Here is a 25,503-nt window from a genome sequence, read left to right as displayed (position 1 = left end):
CGTCTGCGCCGCCTGGGGCTGGGAGGGTGGGCCAGCTGGAGGGGCTGCGAGGGAGGAGGGACTTGGGGCGGCGAGCAGCCAGAGCCCCGGGCCGATCCTCCGCCGCCGTTGCCGGGGGGGCAGGCTGCTCGGCTCCGGGCGGCCGGAGGGAGACGGGCTGAGCGACTCTGGTGAGCCAGGGCCTCCCTTCTCTCCTCCCGGCCCGGCCCCGGTGCGGCGCTCGCGAACTTGCTCGCCGGCGAGCCCCGCGGGCGGGCGGCAGGGGCGGCCCCCGAGCGGCGGCAGCCAGTAGCAAGCCGCGCTGAGCACCGCTCCCCCGCCCGGGCGTCCGCCCCGCCCCGGCCCGCCCCGGCCCGCCCCTCCCGGCAGGACTGCGCCCGGAGCCCCGTTCCGCGTCCCCGCCGCCGGGAGGAGGTTCCCGCACACTCGCGGCGCGCGCCGGGCCGCCAGAGTCGGCCTGTGGGCGATTTCCTCCGGACCCAAGCTCCCCGACCGAGGAGGAAGATGCAGACCTTTCTGAAAGGGAAGAGAGTTGGCTACTGGCTGAGCGAGAAGAAAATCAAGAAGCTCAATTTCCAGGCCTTCGCCGAGCTGTGCAGGTAAGGAGGGACAGGGCTCCGACGCTCGGGGACCCCGGCCGGATCCCCGCTCAGCCCCAGCGGCTCTTTTGGGAGGTTGGAACAAAACGGGAAGGAGCAGTGAGCGAGGACACTGAGTCCGAGGAGCCAGGTGGCTGCGCTGGCCGCCGGCTGTGTTCGAGGGAAGCGGTGGACAGTAAGGGCGGTGTGGCACGGACCAGGGCTCTCAGGTGCACTGTGACCCGGGTGGGGAATCCTCCAGCTGCCCTGGGCGCCGTGGGAGCGCTGCTGAAGGTGGCGGAGGGACCTGGGAAATCCGGGGATCCAAGCTCTCTGCCTGTGGCTGGAGATTACTTTTGGGCTGGAGTATTTTTCTTCCGTTGTTCCGTTCCCTTCTCCTCGCAGAAGGGCACCAGTGTTCCATTTTTGCGGACCACCTACTACGTGCTCAGCGAGTGCAGCTCTTGAGGCTGTCATTGCATGTGACTGGTTTACACCCGTAGGAAGCGAGTAGCAGCCCTTGGCGTGTATGTGGTGATTTGCTGTCTCATTAGAGCCTCCCGCCAGCCTTGAGAATTGGCCCAGGGTGATGATTTCGGGACACGTGTCTGAGAAGGGGCATCGATCTGCAGAGAGGTGGGGTACCACCCAGGGGTGGGGAGTGGCAGGTGCAGAGGAGGTGCTGGGTGAATGCATGTGATATGGGATAGCCTTCCTCTACTTGTCCCCCCCCCCGCAGTGCTGGTGCTCAATGGTGCAGACTTAAGCGTTTTAATAAGATCACATTCTTAATCCATTAGAGAAGCATCCAGTGTTGGGTCGGGGGTGCCCCACCTTGCCCCACAACTGTGACTTTGCCTTTGAGAAGCTGTGAGTTAAATCCGATTCTCAGTGAAAGCCTAGGAGGATTCAGGGCTCCACGAACCTTTTGCAAACTCTAGGTGGAAACCTTTTGTTAGGCAGTGTCTCCGCTTTGGTAGATCTGATTCTTGAACATGGGTCCCCCTTGCATTTTCATCCCCGCTGGGTCCCCAGCCATCACAAAGAATCAAACGATGGTGTTTCCTTATCTCCTGGTGTGGGGAGCAGTAGCCTCTGTGCTCACAGCACCTCTGGGCCCCTCCTGCCTGTCCCAAGGGCCTGGTGCTCCTTTGCCCTGTGCCAGCCCTGCAAGGCTTTCTTCTCCCAGCAGCCAGGGGGGCACACTTTGCACAGAACGGGTCCTGGGTCTGCATCCTTGCTCGGGGGCTGGAGCTGGCTGCCTCCTCTCGGGCCCTCTGCCCCAGGAGAAAGCAAGCTTTCCACAGTCAGTGGGGCAAGATGAATACATGAAGGAAATCAGGAGGAACTCGTAGCCAGAGCTTGGAAAATGGGTCTGAGGACTTTTGGAACCTTAATAAAAGGCACTTGAACATTACACTGCATGTACCCTCACGGAAAATGTGCCCTCGCCACTGAAGAAATGTGGAGAAGCCCCTTGGATGCGTTCTTGAAGTCTAGTTCTGGTGCAAGGTGCGGGAGCTCCCCCTGCAGTCATCTGAGACTTGGGAAATTCCATTTAAGACCTTGCACCCTTTTGCCTGAGGTCTGGCTGTATTTGTGTCATCCCGTGCCTGCAGCTAAACCAGGAGGCTTGTCATCTGGTTGGTATGTTTTGCTCGTAATTTGGAGGAGGCTCTTGTGAAAACAGCCCTAGCCGCGGCAGCTAGGTCCTCCTTCTAAACTTGCACAGGGGCTTTCCCTCCTCGTGGACCCCCTGCCCTTGAACAGGGGGTTCGTGGGAAGCTATGCTATCAACCCTTCTGGGGGAAATCCAGCCTGGAGTGTTAATTTCTCTGAAAGGGTTGTTGCCCTCAAAGTTGAGTTGCCTTCTGGCCAAAATAATGGCCTTGAGGAGAAGAAAGAAAGTGTCTAAGTCATTCTAGGATCTCAGGAAGCCCATTTTGTGTTTTCATTAGGGACGCTTTAGATATTTTGTTACTGAAGCTTAAGAAGGAAAACACCAAAAAATTTTTTTGTGTTTCATCTCTCCTTTATTATTTTTGGAGCCGCGCCCCCTGGTGGCCACATTTCTCTACTGGGCGCAAAATGCAGGCACCCTGAAGAGGGCGGCCAGAGCCCTTTGCTGCTGTTGTGTTGGGTTGGGAATGCTGGTGGGATTTCAGTGGCCCCAAGAGGCGATGTGGCCGAACAGTGTTAGGTTTTTGACAATCGCGATCTGGGGGTACAGCGCTCCTGTTTTGACGGATGGTGAGTTGTCTGTGAATTTCCCAATGAAAAAGTCCAGAGATGTTTGGAATCGACTCCAGGCCCTGCTCTGAATGTTTGGGGCCGTGTCAGCGCCAGAGAGGCTGACCCGAACGGACCGGGACGAGTTGTTTAGCTGAATGTCAGGCTTTGTAAAATCTCCGAGACGGAAGGGATGTTGAAGATCATCTCATCCAGCCCTTTGTTTTACAGATGGGGAAGCAGGCTGGGGAGAGGGCAGCCCCACACGTTTCTTCCTTTCCTTGAACTTCTGCAATGGATCCAGCCGGGTGACCTTGAGACCCACACAGAAAGCCAGCCCTTTCCCTTTGAGTACCTGTGACCAGAAGGCGGGCCCCCTCCTTATTTTCACAGGAGTCCAGCGGCTGGCCCTGGGGGACACTTTTCCTTGCAAAGCTGAGGTGTTAGGAGCCTGGTCCTGCCAGGATGCCTTCCGTAGACAGATGGGCCACCCCTCCAACATTTGGTGCCCCTCGATGGTGCCCCTCTGACTAGTCAGCAGATGGACCCTTGACTCCGCTTGTTTTCTCCCCAGTGCTGTGTGTTCCTGCAACTCTCCTGTTCTTCCCTCTCCCCGGGGGCCTGGCTTGGTCTCTTCTAGCCCCGTTTCCCCTTCCCCTTCCCCTTCCCCTTCCCCTTCCCCTGGAGCGGCCTTGCTGCTTCCTCATACCCATCTTGTGGCCTTTTCAGCATGCCCAGAGGGAATTCGGAAGGGCAGCAAAGAAATACAGCTGTTGGTCAGAAATGCAGGGTGACCTCTCGGGAGCGCTGGCCGAAGCCGGTTCTCCGGACGTCCTCGGGTCTCTCCTCCGACTCCTTTTCTCCTCCCCACTCTGCTCTTTTGGTGGCGGGACCTGTGTTGCCAGGGGTGGTGAAAAGGCACAGGACTTTATGAAGCATTCTTTTGTTTAAGAGTGTTTATTTTGTTCTTTAAGAGTTTATTTATTTGTTTTTAGAGGGGATGCAGGGGAGAAAGAGAGGGAGAGAAACACTGATGTGCTAGAGAAACATCACTTGTCTCCCGCATGTGCCCCAATCGGGGACGCCCCTTGGGGACCAGGCCCGCAGCCACCCAGGCATGTGCCCTGGCCTGGGAACCGAACTGGCGACCCCTTGACTTGCAGGACGTTGCCCAGCCAGCTGAACCACAACGGCCAGAGCAACTTTGCGGAGTGTTCTTGGTATAAGATGTGGCTGAACCTCTGCCCATCTTTGCCATAATATTCACTGACTTTTTAAGGTGGTCCTTCCAGCTACCGTATCTTAATTGATCTCCCCAGCCCCCCAGGAGAGGGGTAGGGAAACTGAGGCTTGGGGAGCGACTTGCACAGCCAGTTGGGCTTCTCCGAGCCTGGTCCTGAGGCCTCTGCATCTGAGACCGAGGTGTCCTTGCACAAACGACTCTTCTTTGCCCGGGTTAGCCTGGGGCTGCCCGGAGGCTCCAAGAGCAGAAGCCTGTCTGTGAGGTCCTTGTCCTTGAGAAACTTGGAGGCCAGCTGGGCCGACTTGTTTGCAGGAAATAATGTGTTTATGGTGCAGTCTCAGCCCACGTTACCGATGCCGGCTTCCCCACAGGGGACCCTTTGTACGGTCCCCCCCCCCCGAAGGAGCGAGGCCGGGAGGCCGCCGTGGCTGTAGTTCACCGAGTGCCTTCTGGAGTCCAGGCCTGGCGTGGGGCAGCGGGTGGGGGGCGGCGGGGTGGAGCCCCCGCCCTCCCGTAGGAGCCGTGAGTGTGGTGTTCAAGCGCCCTGGCCTGGAAGCCGCGTCAGGGAGTGTGTGGGGGGGGGGGTGCCCCTGTCCCTTCCCCTCAGGGCCTACATTTCTTCAAAAGGGGTTGTGGAGAGGTTGCTTTCTGCTGGGGTGGCTGACATTCTAAGCGGGACTTCTTTCAGGAGATTGTTAGGGAGGAGGAAGGAGGATCTTTTCCCGGATTCAGTGATGCGGGTCTGTTTGTTTTACTGTCTGACCTGGCACCATTGTGGGGGCGTGGGGCTGGGGGGATGGGAGTGGGAGGAGGGCTTAGGTTTCCTTTGCAGCAGTGCCTGGGGACAATTTTAATGCAGCCTTGAAAATAAACACTTTCCACCGGCCCCGGGGTAAACTGGACTCACTGCGGGGCCTTGGCCGCTGGGACACTGCGGTCTGTTTACGAGGACCCAGGCCTGGCTCCACCTGTGACCCTGGTGCCTTAACCTCTCTGTGCCTCATCCGCATGTGAGGAACCCGGTGCCTAGTGCGGGGATGGGGGTGCCGTGCGCGGGAAAGGAGTCAGTGAGGGCCTGGGAAGTGCCTGGGACTCTGGATGGTGGTTGCTGCTATTTTTTTTTTTTTCTGTCTTTGCTGCCCTGCGGAGTGGGGGAGGGGTCTTCTGCCCACGGACAGACGGCTCTCTTCAGGAATCACTGGCATTTGTAGATGCGGTGTTTTGGCTTGGGCACTTTGTGAGCGCCCCTGAAGCCCATTGTGGGTGCTCACCAATCATCCTGCTGGGTGTGGGGCTGGCAGGTGCAGGGCTAAGGAGGGGCAGCCCCTGTGTCTTCTCCTTTCACGCGCGGTCTGTCTGAATCCCCAGGGCCAAGGGCGGTGTTCTCACCTATTTAATCAATAGGGAACCAGAGAACATTAGATGTCAGTGCAAGAGGCTACTTTCATTTTTAAGCATGATGATTCAAGAAGCGTTTGCATTGGGTTTCCTGTAAATGCCATGAGTCTCCATGAGTGATCATGTTCCTGTTACTAGCCAACAGTAATTTTTTTCTCTGTCTTTTAAAATATTGAATACATGTACACGTTTAAGAGAAATCAGAGGACTCAAAGTACGCAATGAAGAGTCAGCTTCCTTGTTCTCGGTTCCGGTCACCCCGGGACAGCGGCTCTTGGCAGTCTCTGTCCGTAGGTGTTTTGTACGAAGGCAGGGGCACACGCGAGTGCAGGTCTCTGCGTACACGCTGTTGTCTGTTTCAGGGGACACCACCGCTTGGAGAAGGTGCGCGTTGCTGCTTCACTTGGAGAACGTTCTGTATCATTTCTTTCTTTCATGGCCGTGGGGTCCAGCTCATGGAACGATGGACCCTTCTCTTGCCCCGTGGTGGCCCCAGCCGGGGCAGACGGCGGGGCGGGCCGTGCTGCGTCCCATGGCCGGGGTGCTCTGGCTGCTCTCTGCCAGAGGCGGGAGGGAGCGCCGAGGGGACCGGCGCAGGCAGCTTACTTCTTCCTGGTGGTTCCAGAACTTCTCACCACGACACAGCGCTGCTGCTCACGAGTGACAGTGCAAGGAACGGGGGCGGGTCTGTTCCCACACCCTCCCCAGTGCGGCGGGCAAACAGTTTTGAGCTTGGCCACGCGCACAGGTGAGAAAGGATACTTTCGGTTTGCATTTCTCTTAACAACGACGGTGAGCTGGAGGTCACGCTGTCGGGGCTGAACGCATTAGGCAGGCCCAGCTGGGCTCCCCTGCAGGCAGACTGGGGCCCAGTCCTAACCACTGGACCTTCCTGCTCCCACTGGCTCTTTCTCCCACATGATTTAGCAGGTCTGGGGCATTCAGTAAGTGCTCAGTGAGGTGCCTCACGAGTGCAGTTCCTGAGCAGTTGGGTGTCAATAGGGTTTTTGTTCCTGCCCGTGTTTTGAATTCAGCTGGTACACTAGCTTTTTTTTTTTTTTTTTTTTAAAGGGATGTTCTGGTACCTCCTTTTAAAAGTTAAGATTCATTTCAGAAAGCAAATCATTCTGGAGCCGTGTACCTACGCCTGCGCCGGCAAAGGCGCGGTCTTCAACGCCCCGGCCTCTCCCCTTCCCGCGGGTCCTCGGAAAGCCTGCCCGGGTGTGTGTGGCCTTGCTCTGGATACAGCGTTGGGTTGGATTCCCCAGAGGGAGATCCGGACTCAGCAGGGGTGGGTGGCTTGTCCAGGGTCGCACAGCGGGGTGTGGCTGGGGGTTTGCCAGCTCCAAGACCAGAAGACCGGCATCTGTCCCCTCCCCTCCCCTCCCCTCCCCTCCCCTCCCCTCCCCTCCCCCTCCCTCCCCTCCCCTTCCCTCCCCTCCCCTCCCCTCCGCCCGCTGAGCCTCCTTTCCAGCAGCGCTCCCTCGGGGCTCGTGAGCCGTGAGCCTGTGAAGCAGCCAGGCCCGCCGCTCCCTTGGGCTGTTCTGATTCCGCCCGCTGCTTTGCTTTGCCTGCGCCAGGCTGCCCTCAGAAAGCAGCTGCCCTGCGGCCTGTGTCCCTCGAGCTGGGCCTCATGGGCTGGGTGGGTTCTGCAGGCCCTTGGTGCTGCCCGCCTGAGGATGATGCCAGCTCCTGGGGGTGCCCCTGCCCCCACTCTTAGGGCCCAGGGGGTGTGGAGATTTGAGAAACACTCCCATGAGGGACCCCCCCCCCCCAGGCTCCTGTCTCCCCTCCTCCCCGCCGTCCCCGGGTGCTGGGTGCCCACCCTCAGTGCAGAAACGGTCCCAGCCCGTTCCCGGGAAGCCCTGCCGTCAGAGCCCAACCAGCTAGATTCTTCTAGGGCACCAGCTGCCCTAGAGGGAGAATCAGGACGCATGGGGCGAATCCCTCCCAAAGATGGCCTCCGGGAGACGCCTTCCCCCCCACTTCCACTCGGAATCTCCCTCCGGGGTGACCCCAGCGGCTGGCTGGTTTTTCCTCTGTGGACCTGCTCGTGGTGTGTGCCTTGTCTGCCTCTCCTTTGACAAGTTGGTCCCGTGGAAGCAGAGACCCTGGCAGTTTTATTCGCTGCTGACACACTAGAGTGTGGACCAGTGCACATAGTAGGACTCACGAGAGTACCCATTAGTGGGTGAAGGCACTGATGGGGGGTTTGGAAGCCTTTTTAATGTCCCTGTGGCTCAGCAAAAAGCCACTGGTGACTCTGGTGGGCTCGGGGCCAGGAAGGAAACCCCAGGGGAGAGGGGCGGTGGATGGGTCAGGTAGAGGGTCCCAGGTCAGGAAGTAGCTCGGCAGCTTCATTCCTTTTTTTTAAAATAAAATATTTTATTGATTTATGTTTAGAGAACAGGGAAGGGAGGGAGAAAGAGAGGGAGAAAAACATCAATGTGCAGTTGCCTCTCATGCACCCCCTACTGGGGACCTAGTCTGCAACCCAGGCATGTGCCCTGACTGGGAATCGAACCTGTGACCCTTTGGTTGTCGGGCTGGTACTCAATCCACTGAGCCACACCAGCCAGGGCTCATGCCTTTGGTCATTTATTCATTCAGCAAACCTGAGCATCCAGCCCGCCGGGTCTGTGCTGGTCTCTGCCCCAGTGCACCTGGGTGCGTGGTAAGGCGATGAAGGTAGACCCGCACACAGACACATTTAGTGTGCTGCAAGGTGTGATTAATTAGAGCTGGAAAGCCTGCGAACCAGAGAGAGCTGTGGCAGGGGCGGCTGCAGCCGCTCTAGCGCTGTGGTCAGAGAAGGCCTCTCTGAGGTGGGGGGACGTGTAGCGAGACGGTCCGAGAGCCCTTTCCTCCAGAGGCTAAAGAGCAACAGGGCAGGCGGTCTCAGCCACCCGGAGGCCACACGCCCCGGCCCGCCTCTGCCGCAGCCCCGGGTTCTGTGGGTCCAGGGCTGCCGTGCAGGGAAGGGTAGGGCAGTTTCCATGTTAGACAGGTGGTGCAGAGAGGCAGCAGCGTTCTCTCCATAACCTTGTTCCCTGACAGTGGGAGGGGGCCAGGTGGGTGGTCCGGGGACCGGCTTCTGCCTGAGGCTGCAGCTGTACTCTGGGGTCCGGCAGGGGCCAGATGCTCTGGGGTGGCTCTGCCCAGCCTCTGTGTTCCTGGATGAGCAGTCCTGGGCCTCACGGGCCTGGGGAATGGATGGGGATTTTATGGCCATGAGTCAGAGGCCCTGGGCCATGAACTTTCTCAAAGCTCAGGTTGGGCCTTGGGTGCCTGAGGGCCCTGGGGAGCAGCCACCCCGGATGCTGTTCCCTTTCGTAGCTTCCCTTTTCTAGGCCAGCATTTGCCACACTTGCTCAAGGAAAGAAACTCCTGGGGTGCCCGTGGAAAACGCACCCCCCCAGTCTACTCCTCCCCCGTAAAACTCTCCAGGGCCGGGTCTGGGGGTCTCTTTTTAGTGAGTGCCTCGTGGTTCCTCTGGGAAACTGGAACTGTCATCGCTAGGCCACACCCCAGGCTGTCAGGCCTGCGCGACACCGTGGGGAACAGGCTGAAGTGGGCTCTTTACTGGGGGGGGGCCTCTGGGGGACAGGGGCTCTCCGGGAGGGCGTCCGGCGGGTAAACAGCCCCCGGCCGGGTGGTCCCAGGCTGGCCTGTTCCAGGACCCCTTGGGCGGCTTCAATTCCTGGAGTTTCCGTGAGCACTGGCCAGCTGCTGCCTCCTCTGAGGCTTGTCCCAGAAGGGAGGCAGGGCGGGAGCCCCAGGGGGTCTGCCCAGCTCCGCCCAGCCCCTCCCTACCCCCTCCCTAGCCCCTCCCTACCCCCTCCCGGGCTTGCTACCTTGTGCTCAGTCCCCTTTGCCCTTTATAAAAAACAGACTGCCTCTGGCTGCTGGTTTGCACTGGAATGTGTGTAAAGGTGGGCCCCGAGCCTGGACAGGAGCTGGGTCTTGCGCAGGAGACCTTCCCGGGGACTGGATGGGCACGTGCAGAGGGTCAGGCCCGTCTGGGAGCCGGGAGCTAGCACAGCCCGAGGCGCTATCCTCTGCAGTGTGCTCTGCAAACTCGGCGGCTCCTGTCAGCCCCCATGTGCTCGGGTCTTGGAGCCCAAACCAGGAAAGCAGGACTCGGGCACGTCCAGGCGGCCTCTGCGCCCTGGAAGGGCTCTGCTGAGGTCCCCCTCCGCGTTCTCCTCCATCAGCGGCTCGCACCAGATTTCAGAGCATAGTGGGGGCCAGGCCCTGCTGCAGATGGAAATCTGCCCTCCAAGCCGGGTGGTTTGTCTCCATTTGCTGGGTGCGATCACTGAGGCTCAGGGAGGGGTGAGATGACTTGCAGGTCACACAGCGTTGAGTGGCAGAGCTGGGACTCCCCCTCCCCACCCTGCCAAGTTGCCACGGTCTTGAACTTAACACCCGGGCACTGTTGTCTTGATAACCAGTTTCAGAAGCAAATCAAGGCGTTTTCTTTCTGAGCCGCCTCTGCAGGCAGTTGTTGGGCCCTGAGGGGAGGTGGGTGGTGACTTGGCAGTGAACTTGGAGCACAGGCCTCGCCCAGCTGTCTGTGGATGACTGGGCGAGCCATGCCGTCTCCCTGAGCCTCTGCTCCTCCATCTGTGTAGTAGCTGAGGACGGCAGGTGCTTAATAAATGATCAGATTTCCCCCTCGCCCCAGGCGGCCGCCTCTGACCCACCAAGCTGGGGCCTGGGACCTTTGACATGATTTTGGTGGGAGCCCCCAGGCCACCACACCTTCTGGTAGCCTCCCCGCCTCCTTTCCCTGTCCCCTCCGGGAGGGGCTTCTCCGGCAGTGTCGGCAGTGTCGGTGCCCGGTCACGGCCCAGCATCCCCGCTCAGTGTGTCCTGGGGCGGCCTGGGGGAGGCAGGTGGGTACGGGGAGGACGCCTTGTGAGAGTTTCGCTTTCATTTCTGCTTCACCCTGTTTCCATCCCGTGGTTGAGGGCCGGGGTGTGGAGGCGAGGAAACATCCGGTCCCCACCCTGGGGAGCTCGTCCTAGTGCAGGTTCCTGGGCCCCCCCCCCCCAATGCCCCGGGGGGGCGGGGCCCAGCCATCCCTGTAAAGAGCACCCTCGTGTTCCTGCCGGCTGATGACGTGCCAGTCTTCCTTGGGTTCTGGGGATCCAGTGAGCACTGCAGAGTCCGCACTGGCCCCAGGAGCAGCCTGAGGCCATGAAGGTTCAGCCTGCAGTGCACAAGCGTGCAGGTTGTGTGGCCTGCTTTTCTGTCCTCCGGGGTGGGGGCTGGGGGGGCTCTGGGAGAGGAGGGAAGGGGGCACAATGGCGCGCATGGGGGTGCTGGTGAGTTCCTGGATGCTGGCTCTGGAAAGACGGTCCCTGCCCCCTAGGGCCCTGGGCTCACGGGCATCTCCCTGAGGGCTGGGCAGTGCTGCGGGACTGTTGGTTTCTCTCTGGACGGACTTTCTTCCTTTTCACACACCCAGCCGGTGTTACAAGTGGGGAAATGAAGGCTCAGAAAAAAAGATGCAGAGTTAGCCCCGTGTTGTAGGTAGAGCTAGTAGGTGGGGCAGCTTAGATTTGAACCTGGTTTGCCTGACGCTAAAGCTTCTTTTCTTTAAGATTAAATTCTTCAAGGCCTCACGTTCATCGTGGGGTTCATCGTGGGATCCTGGAAAGGAAAAGGAACTCTGGCCATTCGTCAGATGTTTCCACCCCCCTGGGGGCGTGTCTGGGTAGGAGCTTCAGGGTCCTGTTGGGATTGGCCCCCAAGCCCTCTGGCCCTCCCCTTGGCCTGGGCTCAGCCATGCTGGGGCCTGTGCTTAGGGGGGTCTGGGCACTGGGTTCCTCGCTGCTGGGGGAGGGAGGTCCAGGCCGGAGCCTCTGGGCCTCACGGAGGCTCCTCTGCTGGTGAGGGATGCGCTTCGTTTCCTTGGAGGGGGTGCCGATGTGGCTGCTGTGGTGTGGCCGGGATCGGCAGGGTCCGCCTCCCACAGTGCACATCAGCCTTTGCTTGGGATGGCAAAGGCGTCCCTGCGCGGCGGCGTGTTCAGTGGTACGAGAACCGTTCAGCCCCGGACGGGGCAGTAGCTGCCGGTTCTGGAGCCCCAGCCACAGGCCGTGCTGGACGGCCCCCGGGCGGCGTGCGGAGACTGAGGCTCAGCGAGCGGAGGTGACCTTACCGAGGTTTCGGGGCTGGTCGCTGGGGGGTGGGGGAGTAGGATTTGAACAGCAGCCGGGGCAGATCCTGAGCCCAGACCCTCGACCGCTGCAGAGTGTCTTTTCCCTTGTGAACGAAGCTCCTTTCTTCTGGGCGCTTCTCCGATGACCCGTGCTCAGTGTTAGTTACCAACTTTTCTCCTTTTCCTTTTCCATCCGATGCCTCGCTTGCCTGGAGTCAGGAAGTGTCGGCGCTGACTCAGCGGACACACACTCAGGCTGTGGAGGCCGGCCACGGTGGCTGGCCACGGCTCTGCCCGGGCCTTAGCTCCCCGGCGCTGGCGGCAGCAATGGCGGTGCCCGTCCCGTGGGTGCCGAGTTGGGGCCGCCCAGTTTGCGAAGCACCGTGTCCCAGACGCCCGTCGGATTCCCAGGATCCTGCTGTTCTCACCTCGCCCTGCTCCTCCCTGGAGATGTTTTGGGCCGGTGTGGACCAGCTGTGTGGCCCACTCTTCTGTCTAAACCACCACTCGTGTCCCTTCCCGGGGGTCCCCTTGGGGACCTTGGAGCTTCGTTTACTGAAGCTAGAGGCCTAGAGGGTCTTGGAAGCTCTTGGAAAGACCCCAAAAAGCCCGGGGGCGGGTCCTCAGCTTCAGAAGTTGGGGATGCTTGTGTGACTTTGGGCCAGGTGAGGTCACCTGTCCGAGCCTCTAGTTTGTGTTCCTGCAGTGGGAGTTCTCACGCCGGCCGGCAGCAGGGTGGGGGTTTGGCCGGCCGGTGGTGCTGTGGCAGCCTGAGTCCGTAGCCCTGAGCTGCCCTGTGGTGAGTGCCCAGTAAGTGGGGACTCAGTGATTCGTGTCTGGAATTGGCCATGAATGCTCACGGAGCTGTTGACCAGGAGCGCGTGTGTGAGCGTCCCTCCCATCTGGGAAGAAGATGGGCCAGTGAGGAGGCATGTCGTCCCAGAAGCCGCTCGGGGAGGGCGGCACCGGGTTCTGTGGGACATCTGGTGGGGCAGTGTGTGACTTGGCTGGAGGTGGGATTTGAGCCCCGACTCAGTCTCTTACTGGATGGGCGGCTTTGGGTGTGTTCTGGCTCCTTGCTCTGGGCCTTGATTTTCTCCTCGGGAAGAGTCGGGCCCACGCCTGCGCATCGGAGGGGCTCCGCACGCATGAGCCTCCTTCCTTGTGGGGGCTGGAGACCCTCTCGGTCCTGGGGGCCCCCACTCTGCAGTCGCACTGCCCTGTCCACAGGTGATGGTGGCAGAGTGACCCTCTCTGCTGGTGAGGGGCACAGGCCCACCATCTTGGAGCTGGAAGGGGTCTTTGCAGATGAGGATTCGCTGATCGGAGCAGTCGGCCTTGCGGGGTCACGCACCCAGCAGCGCTGCCTGACGGGCTGTGCCTTGGCCCCCGTGCCCACAGGCGCTCCTCCTCCAGCCTCCAGGGAACCTCAGATTAAGTACGGGGCCAGGGTCTGACCTGTTCTGGGACCCTGTCGGCAGGCCCTGCACCTGGCTGGCCAGCATGCGCGATTTGGGCCCCTGGGCTCGGGGGGCCAAGGAACCCCACCCCCCACCCCATCCCAGTGGTCTCTCCTGTCGTCTCTCCCGCGTGGCTGGGAGCACTGAAGGACGGGCTCTTTGGATTCGAGGTGCTCCCCTGGGGAGGGTGGGCAGCGCCTGGGACGTGGGCAGTTCCGTGGGCACCTCTGCACCGGCGGCGAACTGGGGCTCCCCTGGGAGGGGGGCCCTGGGCCTGCCAACCTGCCCCGTTGCCGGAGGCCGCCGCCACGTCCCCTGGTTCTCTCTGGCAGGCAGCCGGCAGACGCGGGGAGCTGCCAGGGTGAGGTTCGAGATCGGAGCAGGGAAGCAGTTTGTGGCTGCTTCCTGCCTGTCTCGGGAGGTGCGTTGGTTCCGACAGAAGCTCAGGGCCAGCCGGCTGCAGCCACGAAGGGGCTCTTGCCAATGGGGAGCCCAGGCTCCAGGTGTAGATGGATTCAGGGGCTCAGCTGACGCCCTCGGGACCTGGCACCCTGCCCTCCTGGCTGCTGGGAGGTGGCTTCATTTTCGGGCGCACGCGGTGCAAGGTGAGTCCTCTCAAGCGACCTTTCTTCTGAGCCAGGCGCGCTGATGAGTCCCCTGTGGTCATCTCACTGGAGTTTCGTTACACCCGTCAGGACGGGGCGTTCAGTGCCCCTGTTTTCTAACCAACGGAGGCGCAGAGGGTCGAGTCACTTGCCCGGGGTCACGCAGGTAGTGGGCGGCTGAGCTGGGGGTCAGGGCCGGGCAGGGCGGCTCCTCCTCAGGCTCAGGCCTTGGGGACCTGGATTCATTCTAATTGCCTGATTGGTCAGCCCGAGCCACACACCTGTCCCTGAACCAGTGGCTGGGGCCGGGCGTGCCCCATTCCCTACCACGTGGTCTGGGCGTGGACACGGGGGACCCTGTGCAGGAATCTGGGGCTGTTCCCTGCAGACAGTGATGGTTGTTGGGCAGCCGGGGGGAGGTGGGGTGTCTTCTGCCAGCCTGAGGGTTTGCCCACAGTCCCCAGAAACAGGGCGCCATTTCCCAGAGGGGAGCGAATGGTGCTCCCCCCGCCCTGACCTGCCCTGGCAAGGTAGAGCCCAAGGCCGGGCCCCTGGAACCTCTTTCCCCTCATTCCCTTGGCCGCAGGCAGATTTGAGGGCCTGGGTCCTGGTGTCCTGGAGAAGGGGCTCCTGTAATGCTGCCTCAAGGGGTGGGGTGGGTGGGGTGGATGTGGGGAAAACTGCCTGGAGTCCCCGGGGGCAGGCCGTGGCTCCCCGTCTGGGGTGCTGTGTGGAACCTCCATGTTTTGAAACGGCACTGTGGGCGAAACGACCCTGCGTTATCATGGCCTCCTGCTGTCTGTCCCCGTGCCACGTGGGGAGCCTTTGGGAGGTGTCTTCCCTGGGAGCCTGGAGGGTTTCGCTGCTGGGAACGATGTTGTTCATGTTTAGAGAGAGGAGAAGGGGGGACGGAGGACGAGAGAAAAACATCCACATGCAAGAACAACAGAGAGAAACATTGATGGGTTGCTTCTTGCATACTCCTAACTGGGGACCTGGCCCGCCACCCAGGCATGTGCCCTGACGAGGAATTAAATTGGTCACTTTTTGGTTTGTGGGGCAATGCCTGACCCTCTGAGTCAGACCCGTCAGGGGCAGCTGTGGGTTGCTTGCTTGGGGTCGTCGAGCTGGAGGGGAGTGTTTGTGAGGGACGCTCGGCGCGCCTGTCCTGGGCACCCCCCTCCGAGCCGGCCGGGTCAGGACACGCTGGAGGACGCAGTGGGGAGTAGTCCCACCTGGAGGGGGGGAGTGACTGGTGAGGGGCCGGTGCCCCCACACCCAGGCCCCGCACACACACCTGAGGGCTGTGGGCGAAGGGGTGGGCTGGGAGGGGGCTCAGCAGCTGGGGCCCAGTCCGTCAGCAGCCCCTCTGTGGAGCCAGCAGGGAAGTGAGGACCCGCCGCCCTGCCCGGAGCCCCAGCCCGAGCTGCCCGGTGCCTCCGTGTGTGTGTCCCAGAATTCTCATGGGTCGGCGGCGCTTTTTAGTGGCGTGGCCTCGGGTGGCAGGCAGAGGCAGTGCTGGTGGGAAAGCAGCGGAAGAGAGGGCTGTCCTGGGCCCTCCCCTGTGCTGTGGCCGCCGCAGACAGCCAGCAGGGCCTGCCTGACCCCCATCCACCCCGAAATGTAATAGCTTCCTGGGGCCTCTGGAGGCTGCACGTCGTCGGAGGTGGTGAGAGTCGGGGTCAGGGAGCTCAGGCCTCCCTCTGCGGTTTAGCCGTGTGGCCTTCGTCGGAGTCCGCCGCTCCGAGGCCCTGGGGAGCGGGCTTGCGACCCGGTGCTTGGGGTGGAGCTGGCGGGACTGCCGGTAGCCCGGGGGGTCCGTGGCTGGGTGTGCCCCGCGAGGCTGCGGGGCGGGTCGTTTCAGTCCGTGCACCGAGGAGCACCGAGCGCCTGGACACACGGCCGAGCACACGCAGGCCGGCGACTCGCCTGCACGCGGCCCTATCCCAGCCGTCTCTCTCGGGCAGGCTCGCAGCTGCCTGGGGAATTCCGCTGAAGATGTTTGTGAAGAAGTAACGATGTCCAGGGTCAAACATCTCAAACATCACGCCGTGCCGAAGAGCGTGCAGGGAAAAGGTCGTCTCCCCCACGGTCTCCCCCCGCCCCTGGTCCCCCAAGGCAGCGGCGCTGCCACGGCCGTGGCGTGTGCCGCGTCTGTAGAAGGCAGAGTGTGCGACACACACGGGCACACGCGGCCCATCACGCGTGCTCTCCTGCTCTTCCCCTTCTGTCGCTTCATGGAGCTGACGGGTGACTCTGTGTCTGCACTGACTTCGAGCCGTCGCTGTCTGGGAAGTAATCTGTAACCACAGCTCAGCCGCAGGCTGGGAAAAGACCCCTGGTGGGTCCCTGTGGGGATTCTAGGCTTGCCCCGGGGCCCATGGTCTACCTGCTCCCCTGGTCTGCCTGGGCTGCTGTGGCAGGTTTGCCACACTCTCTGGCCTTGGCCTTGTGTCTTTCGGGGCATCCAAATCACGGTTCTAATCGGAGTTGTCAGGAGGCCGCTGGAGAAGGCCGACCTCGGGTCGGCCCGCCCTGGAGGCGTTCGTTCACCGTGGTGGCTGGGCGGTTGAGGCAGCCGGTGTGCCCCGGGGACTGCCGTGTTGTGGTTCTGGAGAGAGTGTGATGTGGTGACGTGGACAGCACAGCCGCGTGGTTCAAAGCAAAAGACAGGACAGAACGAACAGGGACAGGGTCCCTGGGAAGCGGTTCCCTGAAGTCTGTTCCCGCTGCATGTGCACAGCCGTGTCTGCATAAACACGCATGTGCACCTGCACGTGCCTGTCTATGTGAATGTGTTTTTTTCCATTGTATAGCTTTATTCGACCATCAGCCGTTTTCATCACACGAACCGTTTGTAGATTCTGAAAGTGGTGACAGGCACGCAGGTGACCAATGCGCAGAGCTTGTTCGGTGAACCTTCACCCCCATTCCGGTTTCTGGACCAGGGCACCTGGGTCCAGTAGGGACCTTCCTTATGCCTTTGGCCCGGACAGCCTTTGAGCCTGGTGTCCACGCGCACCCCTGGATTCCTATGTCCTTCGTGGCAGAGATCCTCATCTCTGGGGGTGCCGAGGGGCCTGCTCCCCGAGACCCAGGATGCGCTTGTGACGGCTGCTGGTGTGTTCCCTGGGCGCCGCCTCGTCCATGGCAGAGTAGCCCTTCCTCCTCGCGCCTCCCTCCTTCGCGGGAGCCCTTGCACCGGGCCCCTGGGTGTTCCGTGTTCTGAGCCAACCCCACATCCAGGCAGATCCGGGTCCTTGTCCACAGGTCCCTGTAGCTCAGGGTTCCTCGGCCTTGGCGCTGCTGACCCTTCGGGCTGGACCCTTCTGTCCTGTTGGGGGCTCTGCCGTGCATGGCAGGGTGTTGAGCAGCCTCCCGGGCCTCCACCCCCCGTGTGACAACCAGAATGTCTCCAAGGATTGCCACATGTCCCCCAGGGCAGCGGACAGGACCACCGTAGCTGCAGGTCCTGTTGGTAGTTCCTGTCTTGTTCCCAGTCTGGCTTTGGAGCCATCCAGCCACCAGGCGTGGGCCCGGCCCTCTTTGTGGCCGGCCCACTGTCCTCACACTCCCGCCGAGGCTCGTGCGGCAGCGTGCTCGTGGGCACTCAGCGTGGCCTGCTCTCCGGCCTGGGGGTCTGGAGGCCTGGGTGGAAAGTCACGGCTCCCGTTCCCTTGTCGGGGACCCTGAGCTTGTTCCTTCATCTGAACCTTGACTTTCTCATCTTTAAAATGGGGCCGTAAGTGCCCTTTCTTTGGGGCTGGCATGGATCGGGGATGCCAGTGTGTGGTGCCGCCCCAACCGCCAGTGCCGGCCTCATCACAGGTGCCTGGTGACTTTCCTCGGGCCCTCATGTCCCTCTTGGTCTGGGCCTTGGCTCTGCTGTGTATAAAGTGTGGGGGCCCTGGGAGACGAGGGCCCCAGAACCAGAAGGCACCTGCTGGCCATAGAGCGAAGCGGTGGAGGCCAGCTGCCCAGCTTGAGCCTGCGACGTTGCAACCCCAGAGAGCTGCAGAGGGGCGTGTGCCGAGGCTGGGAGGGAGGGCCGGGCTGCTGGCTGCGGTCAGGGCGCGCACGGCTCTACCAGGAGAGCCGCACCGAGGCGCTCGGAGCGGCACCTTTTCCACCATCCCCAGCCAGGACCCAGCCGGGACCCACTGTGGCAGGAGCGTGGGGTTTGCACTCGGGCAGAGCTGGGCTTGCACCCTGCTCTTCCCCCTCTAGCTGAATGGCTGTGTTGCTCTCTGAGCTTCAGGCTCCACATCCGTACAGCAGGGCCCAGGCTGTCCCGAGGGCTAACTGGGAGGAGGACTGTGCTGATTGACATTGGCTGGAGGCTCACCGTGTGCCAGGCATCATCCTGTCCCCCAGTGTGTCATGAGTCACATGGCTTTGCCATGCCCATTTCACAGATGGGAAGGCTGAGGCACAGCTACGGCGCCTGGCCACGGGAGGCATGCAGTAAGTGAGGCTGTCCTGGTGTCCTTGTTGTTATGAACCGGCTGCTCTTGGGATTTGAGTTTGAACATCAAAAACCCGAAAGATAAAGAGAAGCGAGAAGGAAGACGTGCCTCCTTGCCTCCTTGGGAAGGATCCGGAGCTGGATGTGTGTGTATCAGGGGAGCGAGGCCGGTTCTGAGCCGGGTTTCCTGGGCAGGTGCCTTCCCTGGGGGGGCTGGAAGCCTTTGTTCCCGGCCCCACCCCCCACAGGGATCTGAGTGACAAAACACTGTGGGGCGGACGTGGTAATCACGCTGCAAGGGACACTTGAAATTATATCTGTGTTTGGGAAGCTAATTTTAAAGAATGTTTCCCTCTCCGTAATTACATGCAATCAGCCAGCCCTTGTGAAGGGGGGGGTTCTCTCTCTCCCTCAGCTGCGTGGCCATCTGCTTCTCTCTTCCTGTGTCTCTGTGCGGCGTGCCGTGGGCCACCTCCCTGGCGGAGGGGCCACCAGCCCTTGGTTGCCCGGAGGCCCAGACGAAACCTTTACATTGGTGACTGGTGGGACAGGGCCGAGGGAGAAAAGTGGGGGGTGACGCCGGGCTGGGCGCCTGGGTGGGTGGTGGCAGCTGCTCTCAAGACTGAGACGCAGGTTGGTGGAGAAGGTGGTGGAGCGCGATGTTTTGGGTTGGATGTCGTAGTAGCCAGGGTTCTTGTGGATGCAGGTAAGAGAAGATCCAAATCAGAAGGGCTTAAGCAAGAAGAGAATTTCTTGGCCCAGATTACAGACGGCCCAAGAATGGCCCCTCGGGTCCCGGAGACACGACTCCTGCCCCTGGCACTGCCCCGGGGCTCCGCCACCACCATCGCTTCTCAGCTCTGCGACGGCTCCCCCTTCCTACCCCAGGACCTTTGCAGGTGCTGCCGCTGCTGCTGCCTAGCAGGCTTTCCCCCTCTAACTTTATTTTATTTTAAAATTTTTTAATTTTTATTTTTTATTTTTATACTAGAGAAAGGGAAAGAGAGGGAGAAAGAGAGGGAGAGGAACATCAATTGGCTGCCTTCTGTACGCAGAACCTGCAACCCGGACATGTGCCCCGACTGGGAATGGAACCGGCGACCTTTCGCTTTGCAGGACTGCGCCCAACCCCCAGAGCCACACCGGCCGGGGCCCCCTCATAACTTCGGGTCTCAGCAGTGTCCCCCTCCTCTGCCCCAGCCTCCCGAGTATTCCTTTCCGTGCATGCCACGCACTTACTGAGGTGGTTGGCTCATTCACCCTCCTGTGCACGCGGTCGGCGCCTCGTGGGCAGGTACCCTTTCTGTCGTCCTCACTGTCGTGTCACCGGCAGGGAGATTGTGCTGAGCACGTAGTAGGTGCTCAAAAAGGACGCACGTGATAGAGGAGTGAACAGAACACCATGGATGGAAAGGCAGTTTCCCGGGAAAGTGAGTCATCAGGACGAGTTTAGTTCAAGCAAACCTGGCGAGACGCAACAGAACGGAGGGCTCCCCGCCCACGCCCACTCGTGGCGGTCACGAGCATCCCCGGAGAGGCGTCCTGTCAGTGAACATCCTGAGTCAGGGAGGTGGGCGTGGATGTTCAGAGTCCCCCTCTCCCAGCACCCGGGCTGGCCCAGAGCGGCCGTGAGCCGCAGGCACCCCTGCCGAGAGGAGTCAGTTCGGGAGAAGGCATCGTCCGCCGGCCCTTCCCGCCTTCGCTCTGGCCCGGGGGCTCCTCGGTGGTCTCCCTCTCGGGCTGCCCTCTGGCAGGGTCCTGCGAGGAAGAGGCCGGTGTCTCGGGTGGTGGGCGAGAGGTGGGGTGGTCCGGAGGAGGTGGGCGGGTGTTTGGGAGTGTGAAGGAACCGGCCAGTGGGGCAGCCGGACGGGCTGGAGCCCACCCGCCGCACCAGGAGGTGGGCGCGCGGTCGCAGCGGCCTGGACGGCTGGGCGGACGGGGGAAGGGCAGGGAGGCTGCGGGAGGCGGTGGGGTTGTGAGTCATGTCTCGGCTGCAGAGTGCCACAGGCTGGAGGGGGTGTGCTGGGACAGCGGGACGGTGGCCTGCTGGCCTTCAGGACACAGGTCCGAGTCTCGTGGGGGCAAAGGGGCTGCCTCTTCTGGCTGGAATCGGGGCTTCCTCTTTCTGGTCTTCCTCTCCTCTGCCCAGGGCCTGGCTCCTGGCTGTGGGTCGGCTGCGACGCCCTGCTCGGGGCTCTCCGAGGGGTTTCTGGAGCCTCATGGGGCCTGTCGCCATGGTTCCCAGCTGCAGCAGCTGGGCCGGAAGGAGGTGGAGGCGTGTTCCCATCTGCTGAGGCCCGGGACCCTCCGAGGCCTGGGGCTCCTTCTTTCCTCCTTGGGGAGTCGGCTGGCCTGCACTTCGCAGACCTGGCTGCTTGCTCTCTCACTGGTGGGCTCAGAGGGCTTTGGAGATGGGGAGGGACTCCTCGGACAGGAGCCCAGCCACCTCCCTGAGGGTGGGCTTCCTGCCCCAGCCTGAAGCCGTCCCTCCACGGGGCAGTCACTACCTGTCGGCATCCTTTTCCTGCGGTTGAGCCGAAGTCAGCGTCCTTGCCGTTCTTTGTGGGACGAGTGCTTTCTGCTTGGAGAGTGGGCGTCTGAGGTGACACTGTCCTCAGAAGGAGCTGCCGACCCTGTGGGGAGGAGAAACAGGCATGCCAGCTCCCCTGCCGCTGGGCCTTAAATGCCCCAGGTGTGCACGGTCCCTCCCCCAGTCTGAGGCCAGTCACAGCTCCTCAGGAAGTGTCCTCTGGGCCCTTCTTCCCAGGCCTCCAGGGGCCGTGGCTCCCCTCCCCCAGCCTCCTGGGGTCAAGGGCTGAGGCGGGAGCTCAGCCCGCACTGGGGCTGTGGGCGGGCGGGGAGGAGTCGCAGCCCTGCCCAAAACAGTGTCTCCCCAGAAGCCTCCTCCCCACCCCACCCCCCGCTGCAGATGTGGCTGGACCCCCTACTCTCACAGGTGGGGTGGTCCCCTGGGGTCATGTGATGAGGATGGTCATTCCTGACGGTAGACCTGACTTTAGATTGTGGCTTTGCTGGGACTTACTTGCTGTGAGTCTTTGAGTGAGTTTTTTTCTTTTACTTATGTTTGTGTGTGTGTGTGTATATATGTATTTCCAGCTTTATGGAGGTGTAACTGACAAATAGAACTGTAAAGTATGGAAGTGTACAGTGTGATGATCGGATACAGGAGGTCCGTCCAGAAAAAGTGCAGCTATTGTTCATATAATGAGAACGGTTTGCGCGGCATCGATGTCACCTGGCAGCCGAGGAGAGTGGACTGGAGTGCGCATGTGAGAACAAGGACGACTTCACTGTACTAGTCAGTCAGTGGGGGTGGTAGATGCCATTGAGTGAGCCTGTGTACTGTGTGGCCATCTCATTCAAAATGACTGAGTGAGTAGAGCAACGAATCTGCCTCCAATTTTGTGTTAAGCTTGAAATTCCTCCATGGAAACTATTTGGATGATTCAGAAGGCCGCAGCTATGGGCAACTGGTGATTGGCAGCCTCATCATGACAACACACGCACACTCATGCATCACATCTCGTACAGAGTTTTCTGGCAAAACATCAAATCACCAGGTGACTCAGCCCCGCTACAGCCCAGATTTGACGCCCTGTGACTTTGGGCTTTCCCCAAAACTACAACCACCTTTGAAAGGGAAGAGATTTCAGACCGTTGTTGAGATTCAGGAAAATGGGACGGGGCAGCTGATGGCGACTGGGAGAACTGGGTGAGAAGGTCCCAGGGCGGCTACTTCGAAGGGGACTGAGGCGTCATCGTCCCGTGTACAGTGTTTCTGGTACCCTGTGTCTCCCTCAGGGAATCGCTCCCTTTTCCACGGTGCCTGGCTGGACGCCTTCTGGACAGACCTCGAGTGTACACGTCGCGAACGGACTCTCCCCGTCGCGTCAAATCTCCTGTCCCCTCACATAGTTACCTGCCTCATTTTTGTTTTCTCGGTGAAACACTCCCCTCTCAGCCAGTTTCAGGGACAGAATTCGGTATCATCCACTGGGGTCACCACGTTCTTTGTTGGGCCCTGAGGCCCTGCAAGGCTCACTGCTGGAGGTCTGTACCGCCACCAACCTTTCCCAGCTGCCCCGCCCCCAGCCCCCAGCGCCCCCTCCTTGCAGCCACCGTTCTACTCTGTTTCTCGGAGCTCAACTCTTTCTTTTTGTTTTAAGATTTTATTTATTTATTTATTTATTTATTTATTTATAGAGGGAAGGGAGGAAGAAAGAGAGAGAGAGAGAGAGAAACATCAATGTGCGGTTGCTGGGGGCCGTGGCCTGCAACCCAGGCATGTGCCCTGACTGGGAATCGAACTTGCGACACTTTGGTTCGCAGCCCGCGCTCAATCCACTGAGCTGTGCCAGCCAGGGCTCAACTCTTTTTTTTTTTTTCAAGATTCCACATACATAACTGTTACCATGCAGTATTTGTGCATCTGTGTCTGGCTTATTTCACTTAGCATAAGGTTTGGTCGAGTTTCTTAATTTCCCTGAATTTCCTCACTAGAAAAAAAATAGGACGGCCCCCCTCTGTCACACGGCTGTTGAAATTAATGCTGAGCTGAGCTCTGGAGTGCAGCCCACGGGCCCTCTGGCCCCCTCCCCCTCTGCCCCTCTCCCCCTTCCCTGGGGGAGGACAGGCCCTTGTGGGCAGAGTGTGGGCCCAGGAATTTCTGGTGTCGCCTCTTGCTTGTTTGGGTTGTGCCTGGGCCTTCGGGCGCCTCCCTGAAATCCGGGGGGTCTCGGGCACCAGGTGGAGCTGCTGCCTGTCTCTGGAGTGCGGAGCCCAGGGAGCTCTGTGCTTGTGTGGTGGGAGACCCCCGCCCCTAAACTGGGGGGCTCACAGAACCCTCAGGCCAGGAGGGGGCTCTCAGTCGTGGGGGAAGGTTAGCAGCGGGCGCGGTGGATGGGGACATTCGACCTGCCGCGGCGAGCAGCCTCCCGAAAGGCAGGCCAGGACACACACCTGTGCAGTTATTTTAAGAGCCCGTGGCACCTTGAGGGTCGGTGCTGGAAAGTGATTCAGACCTTCCTGGGCAGGCTTCTCCCTCCCCCACGGGTCCCGAGGAGAGAAACGCCAGCGCAGGGATTCCTGCCGTCCCCCTTCCCGCGCCAGCTCACCTGGCCTTTCAGGCTGATGGCACATCACTGCCTTCCTGGGAACGAGAAGCGGCTGGGAGCGAACAGACTGAACCACGAACAGGCTGAATCACGAGCCGAGAAGCGGGAGGCAGACAGCCGGAGGTGGTGGGAGGCTGGAGTCAGCCCTTCCTGCAGCCCCTGTGCCTCTGCTGCTCCTGCAACACCCCCCCCTCCCTCCCGCAATTCAGGGCTCATCCCTCGGTAGGAGGAAGAAGAATGGCAGTGCCTGCAGGGGGTAGCCGAAGTCTTAAAAAGATGTCCAAGTAGAGAATTTTTATACTAAAAGGGGGTGTGTGTGTGCTTAGTGCCCTTCAGGGAATATTGACATCAGCTGAAGGTCCAGGTGGTTTCCGGTCTGAAAGGGCGACACCCCACGGTGGATACAGCAGAACACACCTGTGGGGGACCTGCAGCCCACCCGTGCCCCCGACTCCCCATCCTGCACGTTGAGGGCGTTTAAAGACGCCTCAGCAGCAGCGAAGGCCTCTCAGCACCGGAGGTTCTGCTTTCCTCCAGGGGGTGCTGGGAAGGTGAGTCACTTTGCCCACACCCTGGGAGCCTCGGAGCAGCCGCTTCCCGACCCCGTGGGCTTGGTGCGGGTCTGAAGGAGCACCCTGACTCACTCACGCCGCATCTGCACCTCGGGCGCAGCCAGCGGCCCGCCCTCCTCCTGCCCCCTCCAGGTGGGGCACCTAGTGTGGGGGGATGTCTTCAGTCACAGGATTGGGTGAGCCTGTAATCAGGGAGAAGGTGTCACCCCCCCTCCCCGCCCCACCACCCAACAGGGAAAACACACGCAGTGTCCTGTGTAGCTGGTTCTTTCCCGGAGCTGTCCAGATCATTCAGATGTTTGTGCTGGCTTTAAAATTCGGTGCACAGGTTGCCTTCATACCGGGCCAGTTCAGTTTCTGGCACTGTTCCTAGGAGGAAAATCCCAATTCTGAAGCTCATCATCAGCAAGGGAACCAGGCCGCCCTGGAAGCAGACCCGCAGGGACGGCTCCGGACGGGCGCCCCGGCCCGGCCCTGGGAGGCTGGGGCACCTGGCAGGTGCAGAGCGCCGGTGTCCCCGGTGTGGGGTCTGCGGTGGGCATGGGGTGCTTCATAAGGATCACAGTCTCCGGCCTCGGGGGCCCCGGGGTCGGCAGCGGACCACGGAGCAGCCTGAAGTGTCAGAGGGCGGATGGCCGAAGGGCCGTCGTTGCTGCCCTGGGCGGGGGCGGGCAGCAGCCTCTCTGTGAGAACGGTGTGTGAGCTGCACTTGGGGGAGAGCAGGGGTCTGCCAGGGAGGGAGGGCAGCTCGCAGAGGGAGCGGCGTGTGCAGAGGCACAGAGCTGTGTCTGCCCGGGGTGTTGAGAGAGTGGGGCTGGCTCCCCGTGGGAGGGTTTCATGGAAGGGATTGGTACTACCCCCCCATGCCCTATACTGGACCTCCAAATGCCACGTGTCAGGTATTACAAGAATTCGGGGTGGAGCCCTGGCCTTTGTGGCTCAGTTGATTGGGGCAGCATCCCATAAACCGAACGGTTGAGGGTTCAGCATGCCTAGGTTGCAGGTTCGGTCCCTGGTCTGGGCACGTATGAGAGGCCACTGGTCGATGTTTCTCTCTCCCATCGATGTTTCTCCCCGCCTCTCTCTTCCCTTCTCCTCTCCCTAAAATCACTCAGCATGCCCTTGGGTGAGGATAAACAAAAAGAACTTGGGGCGTAGACGGGGCACGAGGCCTGTTTCCTCAACGAGCATCTGTCAGTCAGGATAGGCCAGGCCAGGCTGCAAGAAGAGCAGCCCCGAGAGGTCTGCAACGAAGGCTGGTTTGTTGCTCGCTCAGCGCTCACTGCAGCCGGGTGGCTCTCCAGGCAGGTGTCCCCCCTGCGGCGGTGCAGCGGTGCCCTCTGTGTCCCACCTGTCTCTACCTCGGCCCTGTGGACAGCTCAGGCCAGGTGGTTCTTCGTGTAGGGGGCTGTCCCCTGCACCGTAGGGCCTCCGCCTTCTGGAAACCAGTAGAATTTTTCCTGGTTCTGGCGATCAAAAATGTCTTCGGTTGTTACTGATTGTCCTCTTTTTTATTTCTTTTTTAAAGATTTTGTTTGTTTTTAAAGGGAGGGAGAAAGAGAGGGAGAGAAGCAGATCCGTGAGGGAGGTACGCCTATTGGTTGCATCTCATACGTGCCCTGACTGGGGACTGAACCTGCAACCCAGGC

At 60.8% G+C, this 25,503-nt stretch overlaps 1 protein-coding gene across 1 annotated transcript in view; it reads left to right on the top strand.

The window, feature by feature from the left end:
• The first annotated feature begins 372 nt into the window (after positions 1 to 372).
• Positions 373 to 25,503, top strand: part of ITPK1 (inositol-tetrakisphosphate 1-kinase) — a 123,230-nt gene continuing 98,099 nt past the window's right edge. The window contains exon 1 of the mRNA XM_045823252.1: positions 373 to 599. Within this exon, the coding sequence (XP_045679208.1) occupies positions 505 to 599 (95 nt within the window). The 5' untranslated portion in view covers positions 373 to 504. The remainder of the gene's footprint in view (positions 600 to 25,503) is intronic.

This window comes from Phyllostomus hastatus, unplaced genomic scaffold (assembly GCF_019186645.2).
Source record: "Phyllostomus hastatus isolate PE091 unplaced genomic scaffold, TTU_PhHast_1.1 phas_scaffold_501, whole genome shotgun sequence".
In the NCBI taxonomy this organism is placed as follows: domain Eukaryota; kingdom Metazoa; phylum Chordata; class Mammalia; order Chiroptera; family Phyllostomidae; genus Phyllostomus; species Phyllostomus hastatus.
This window is presented reverse-complemented; position numbering and strand designations above follow the sequence as displayed.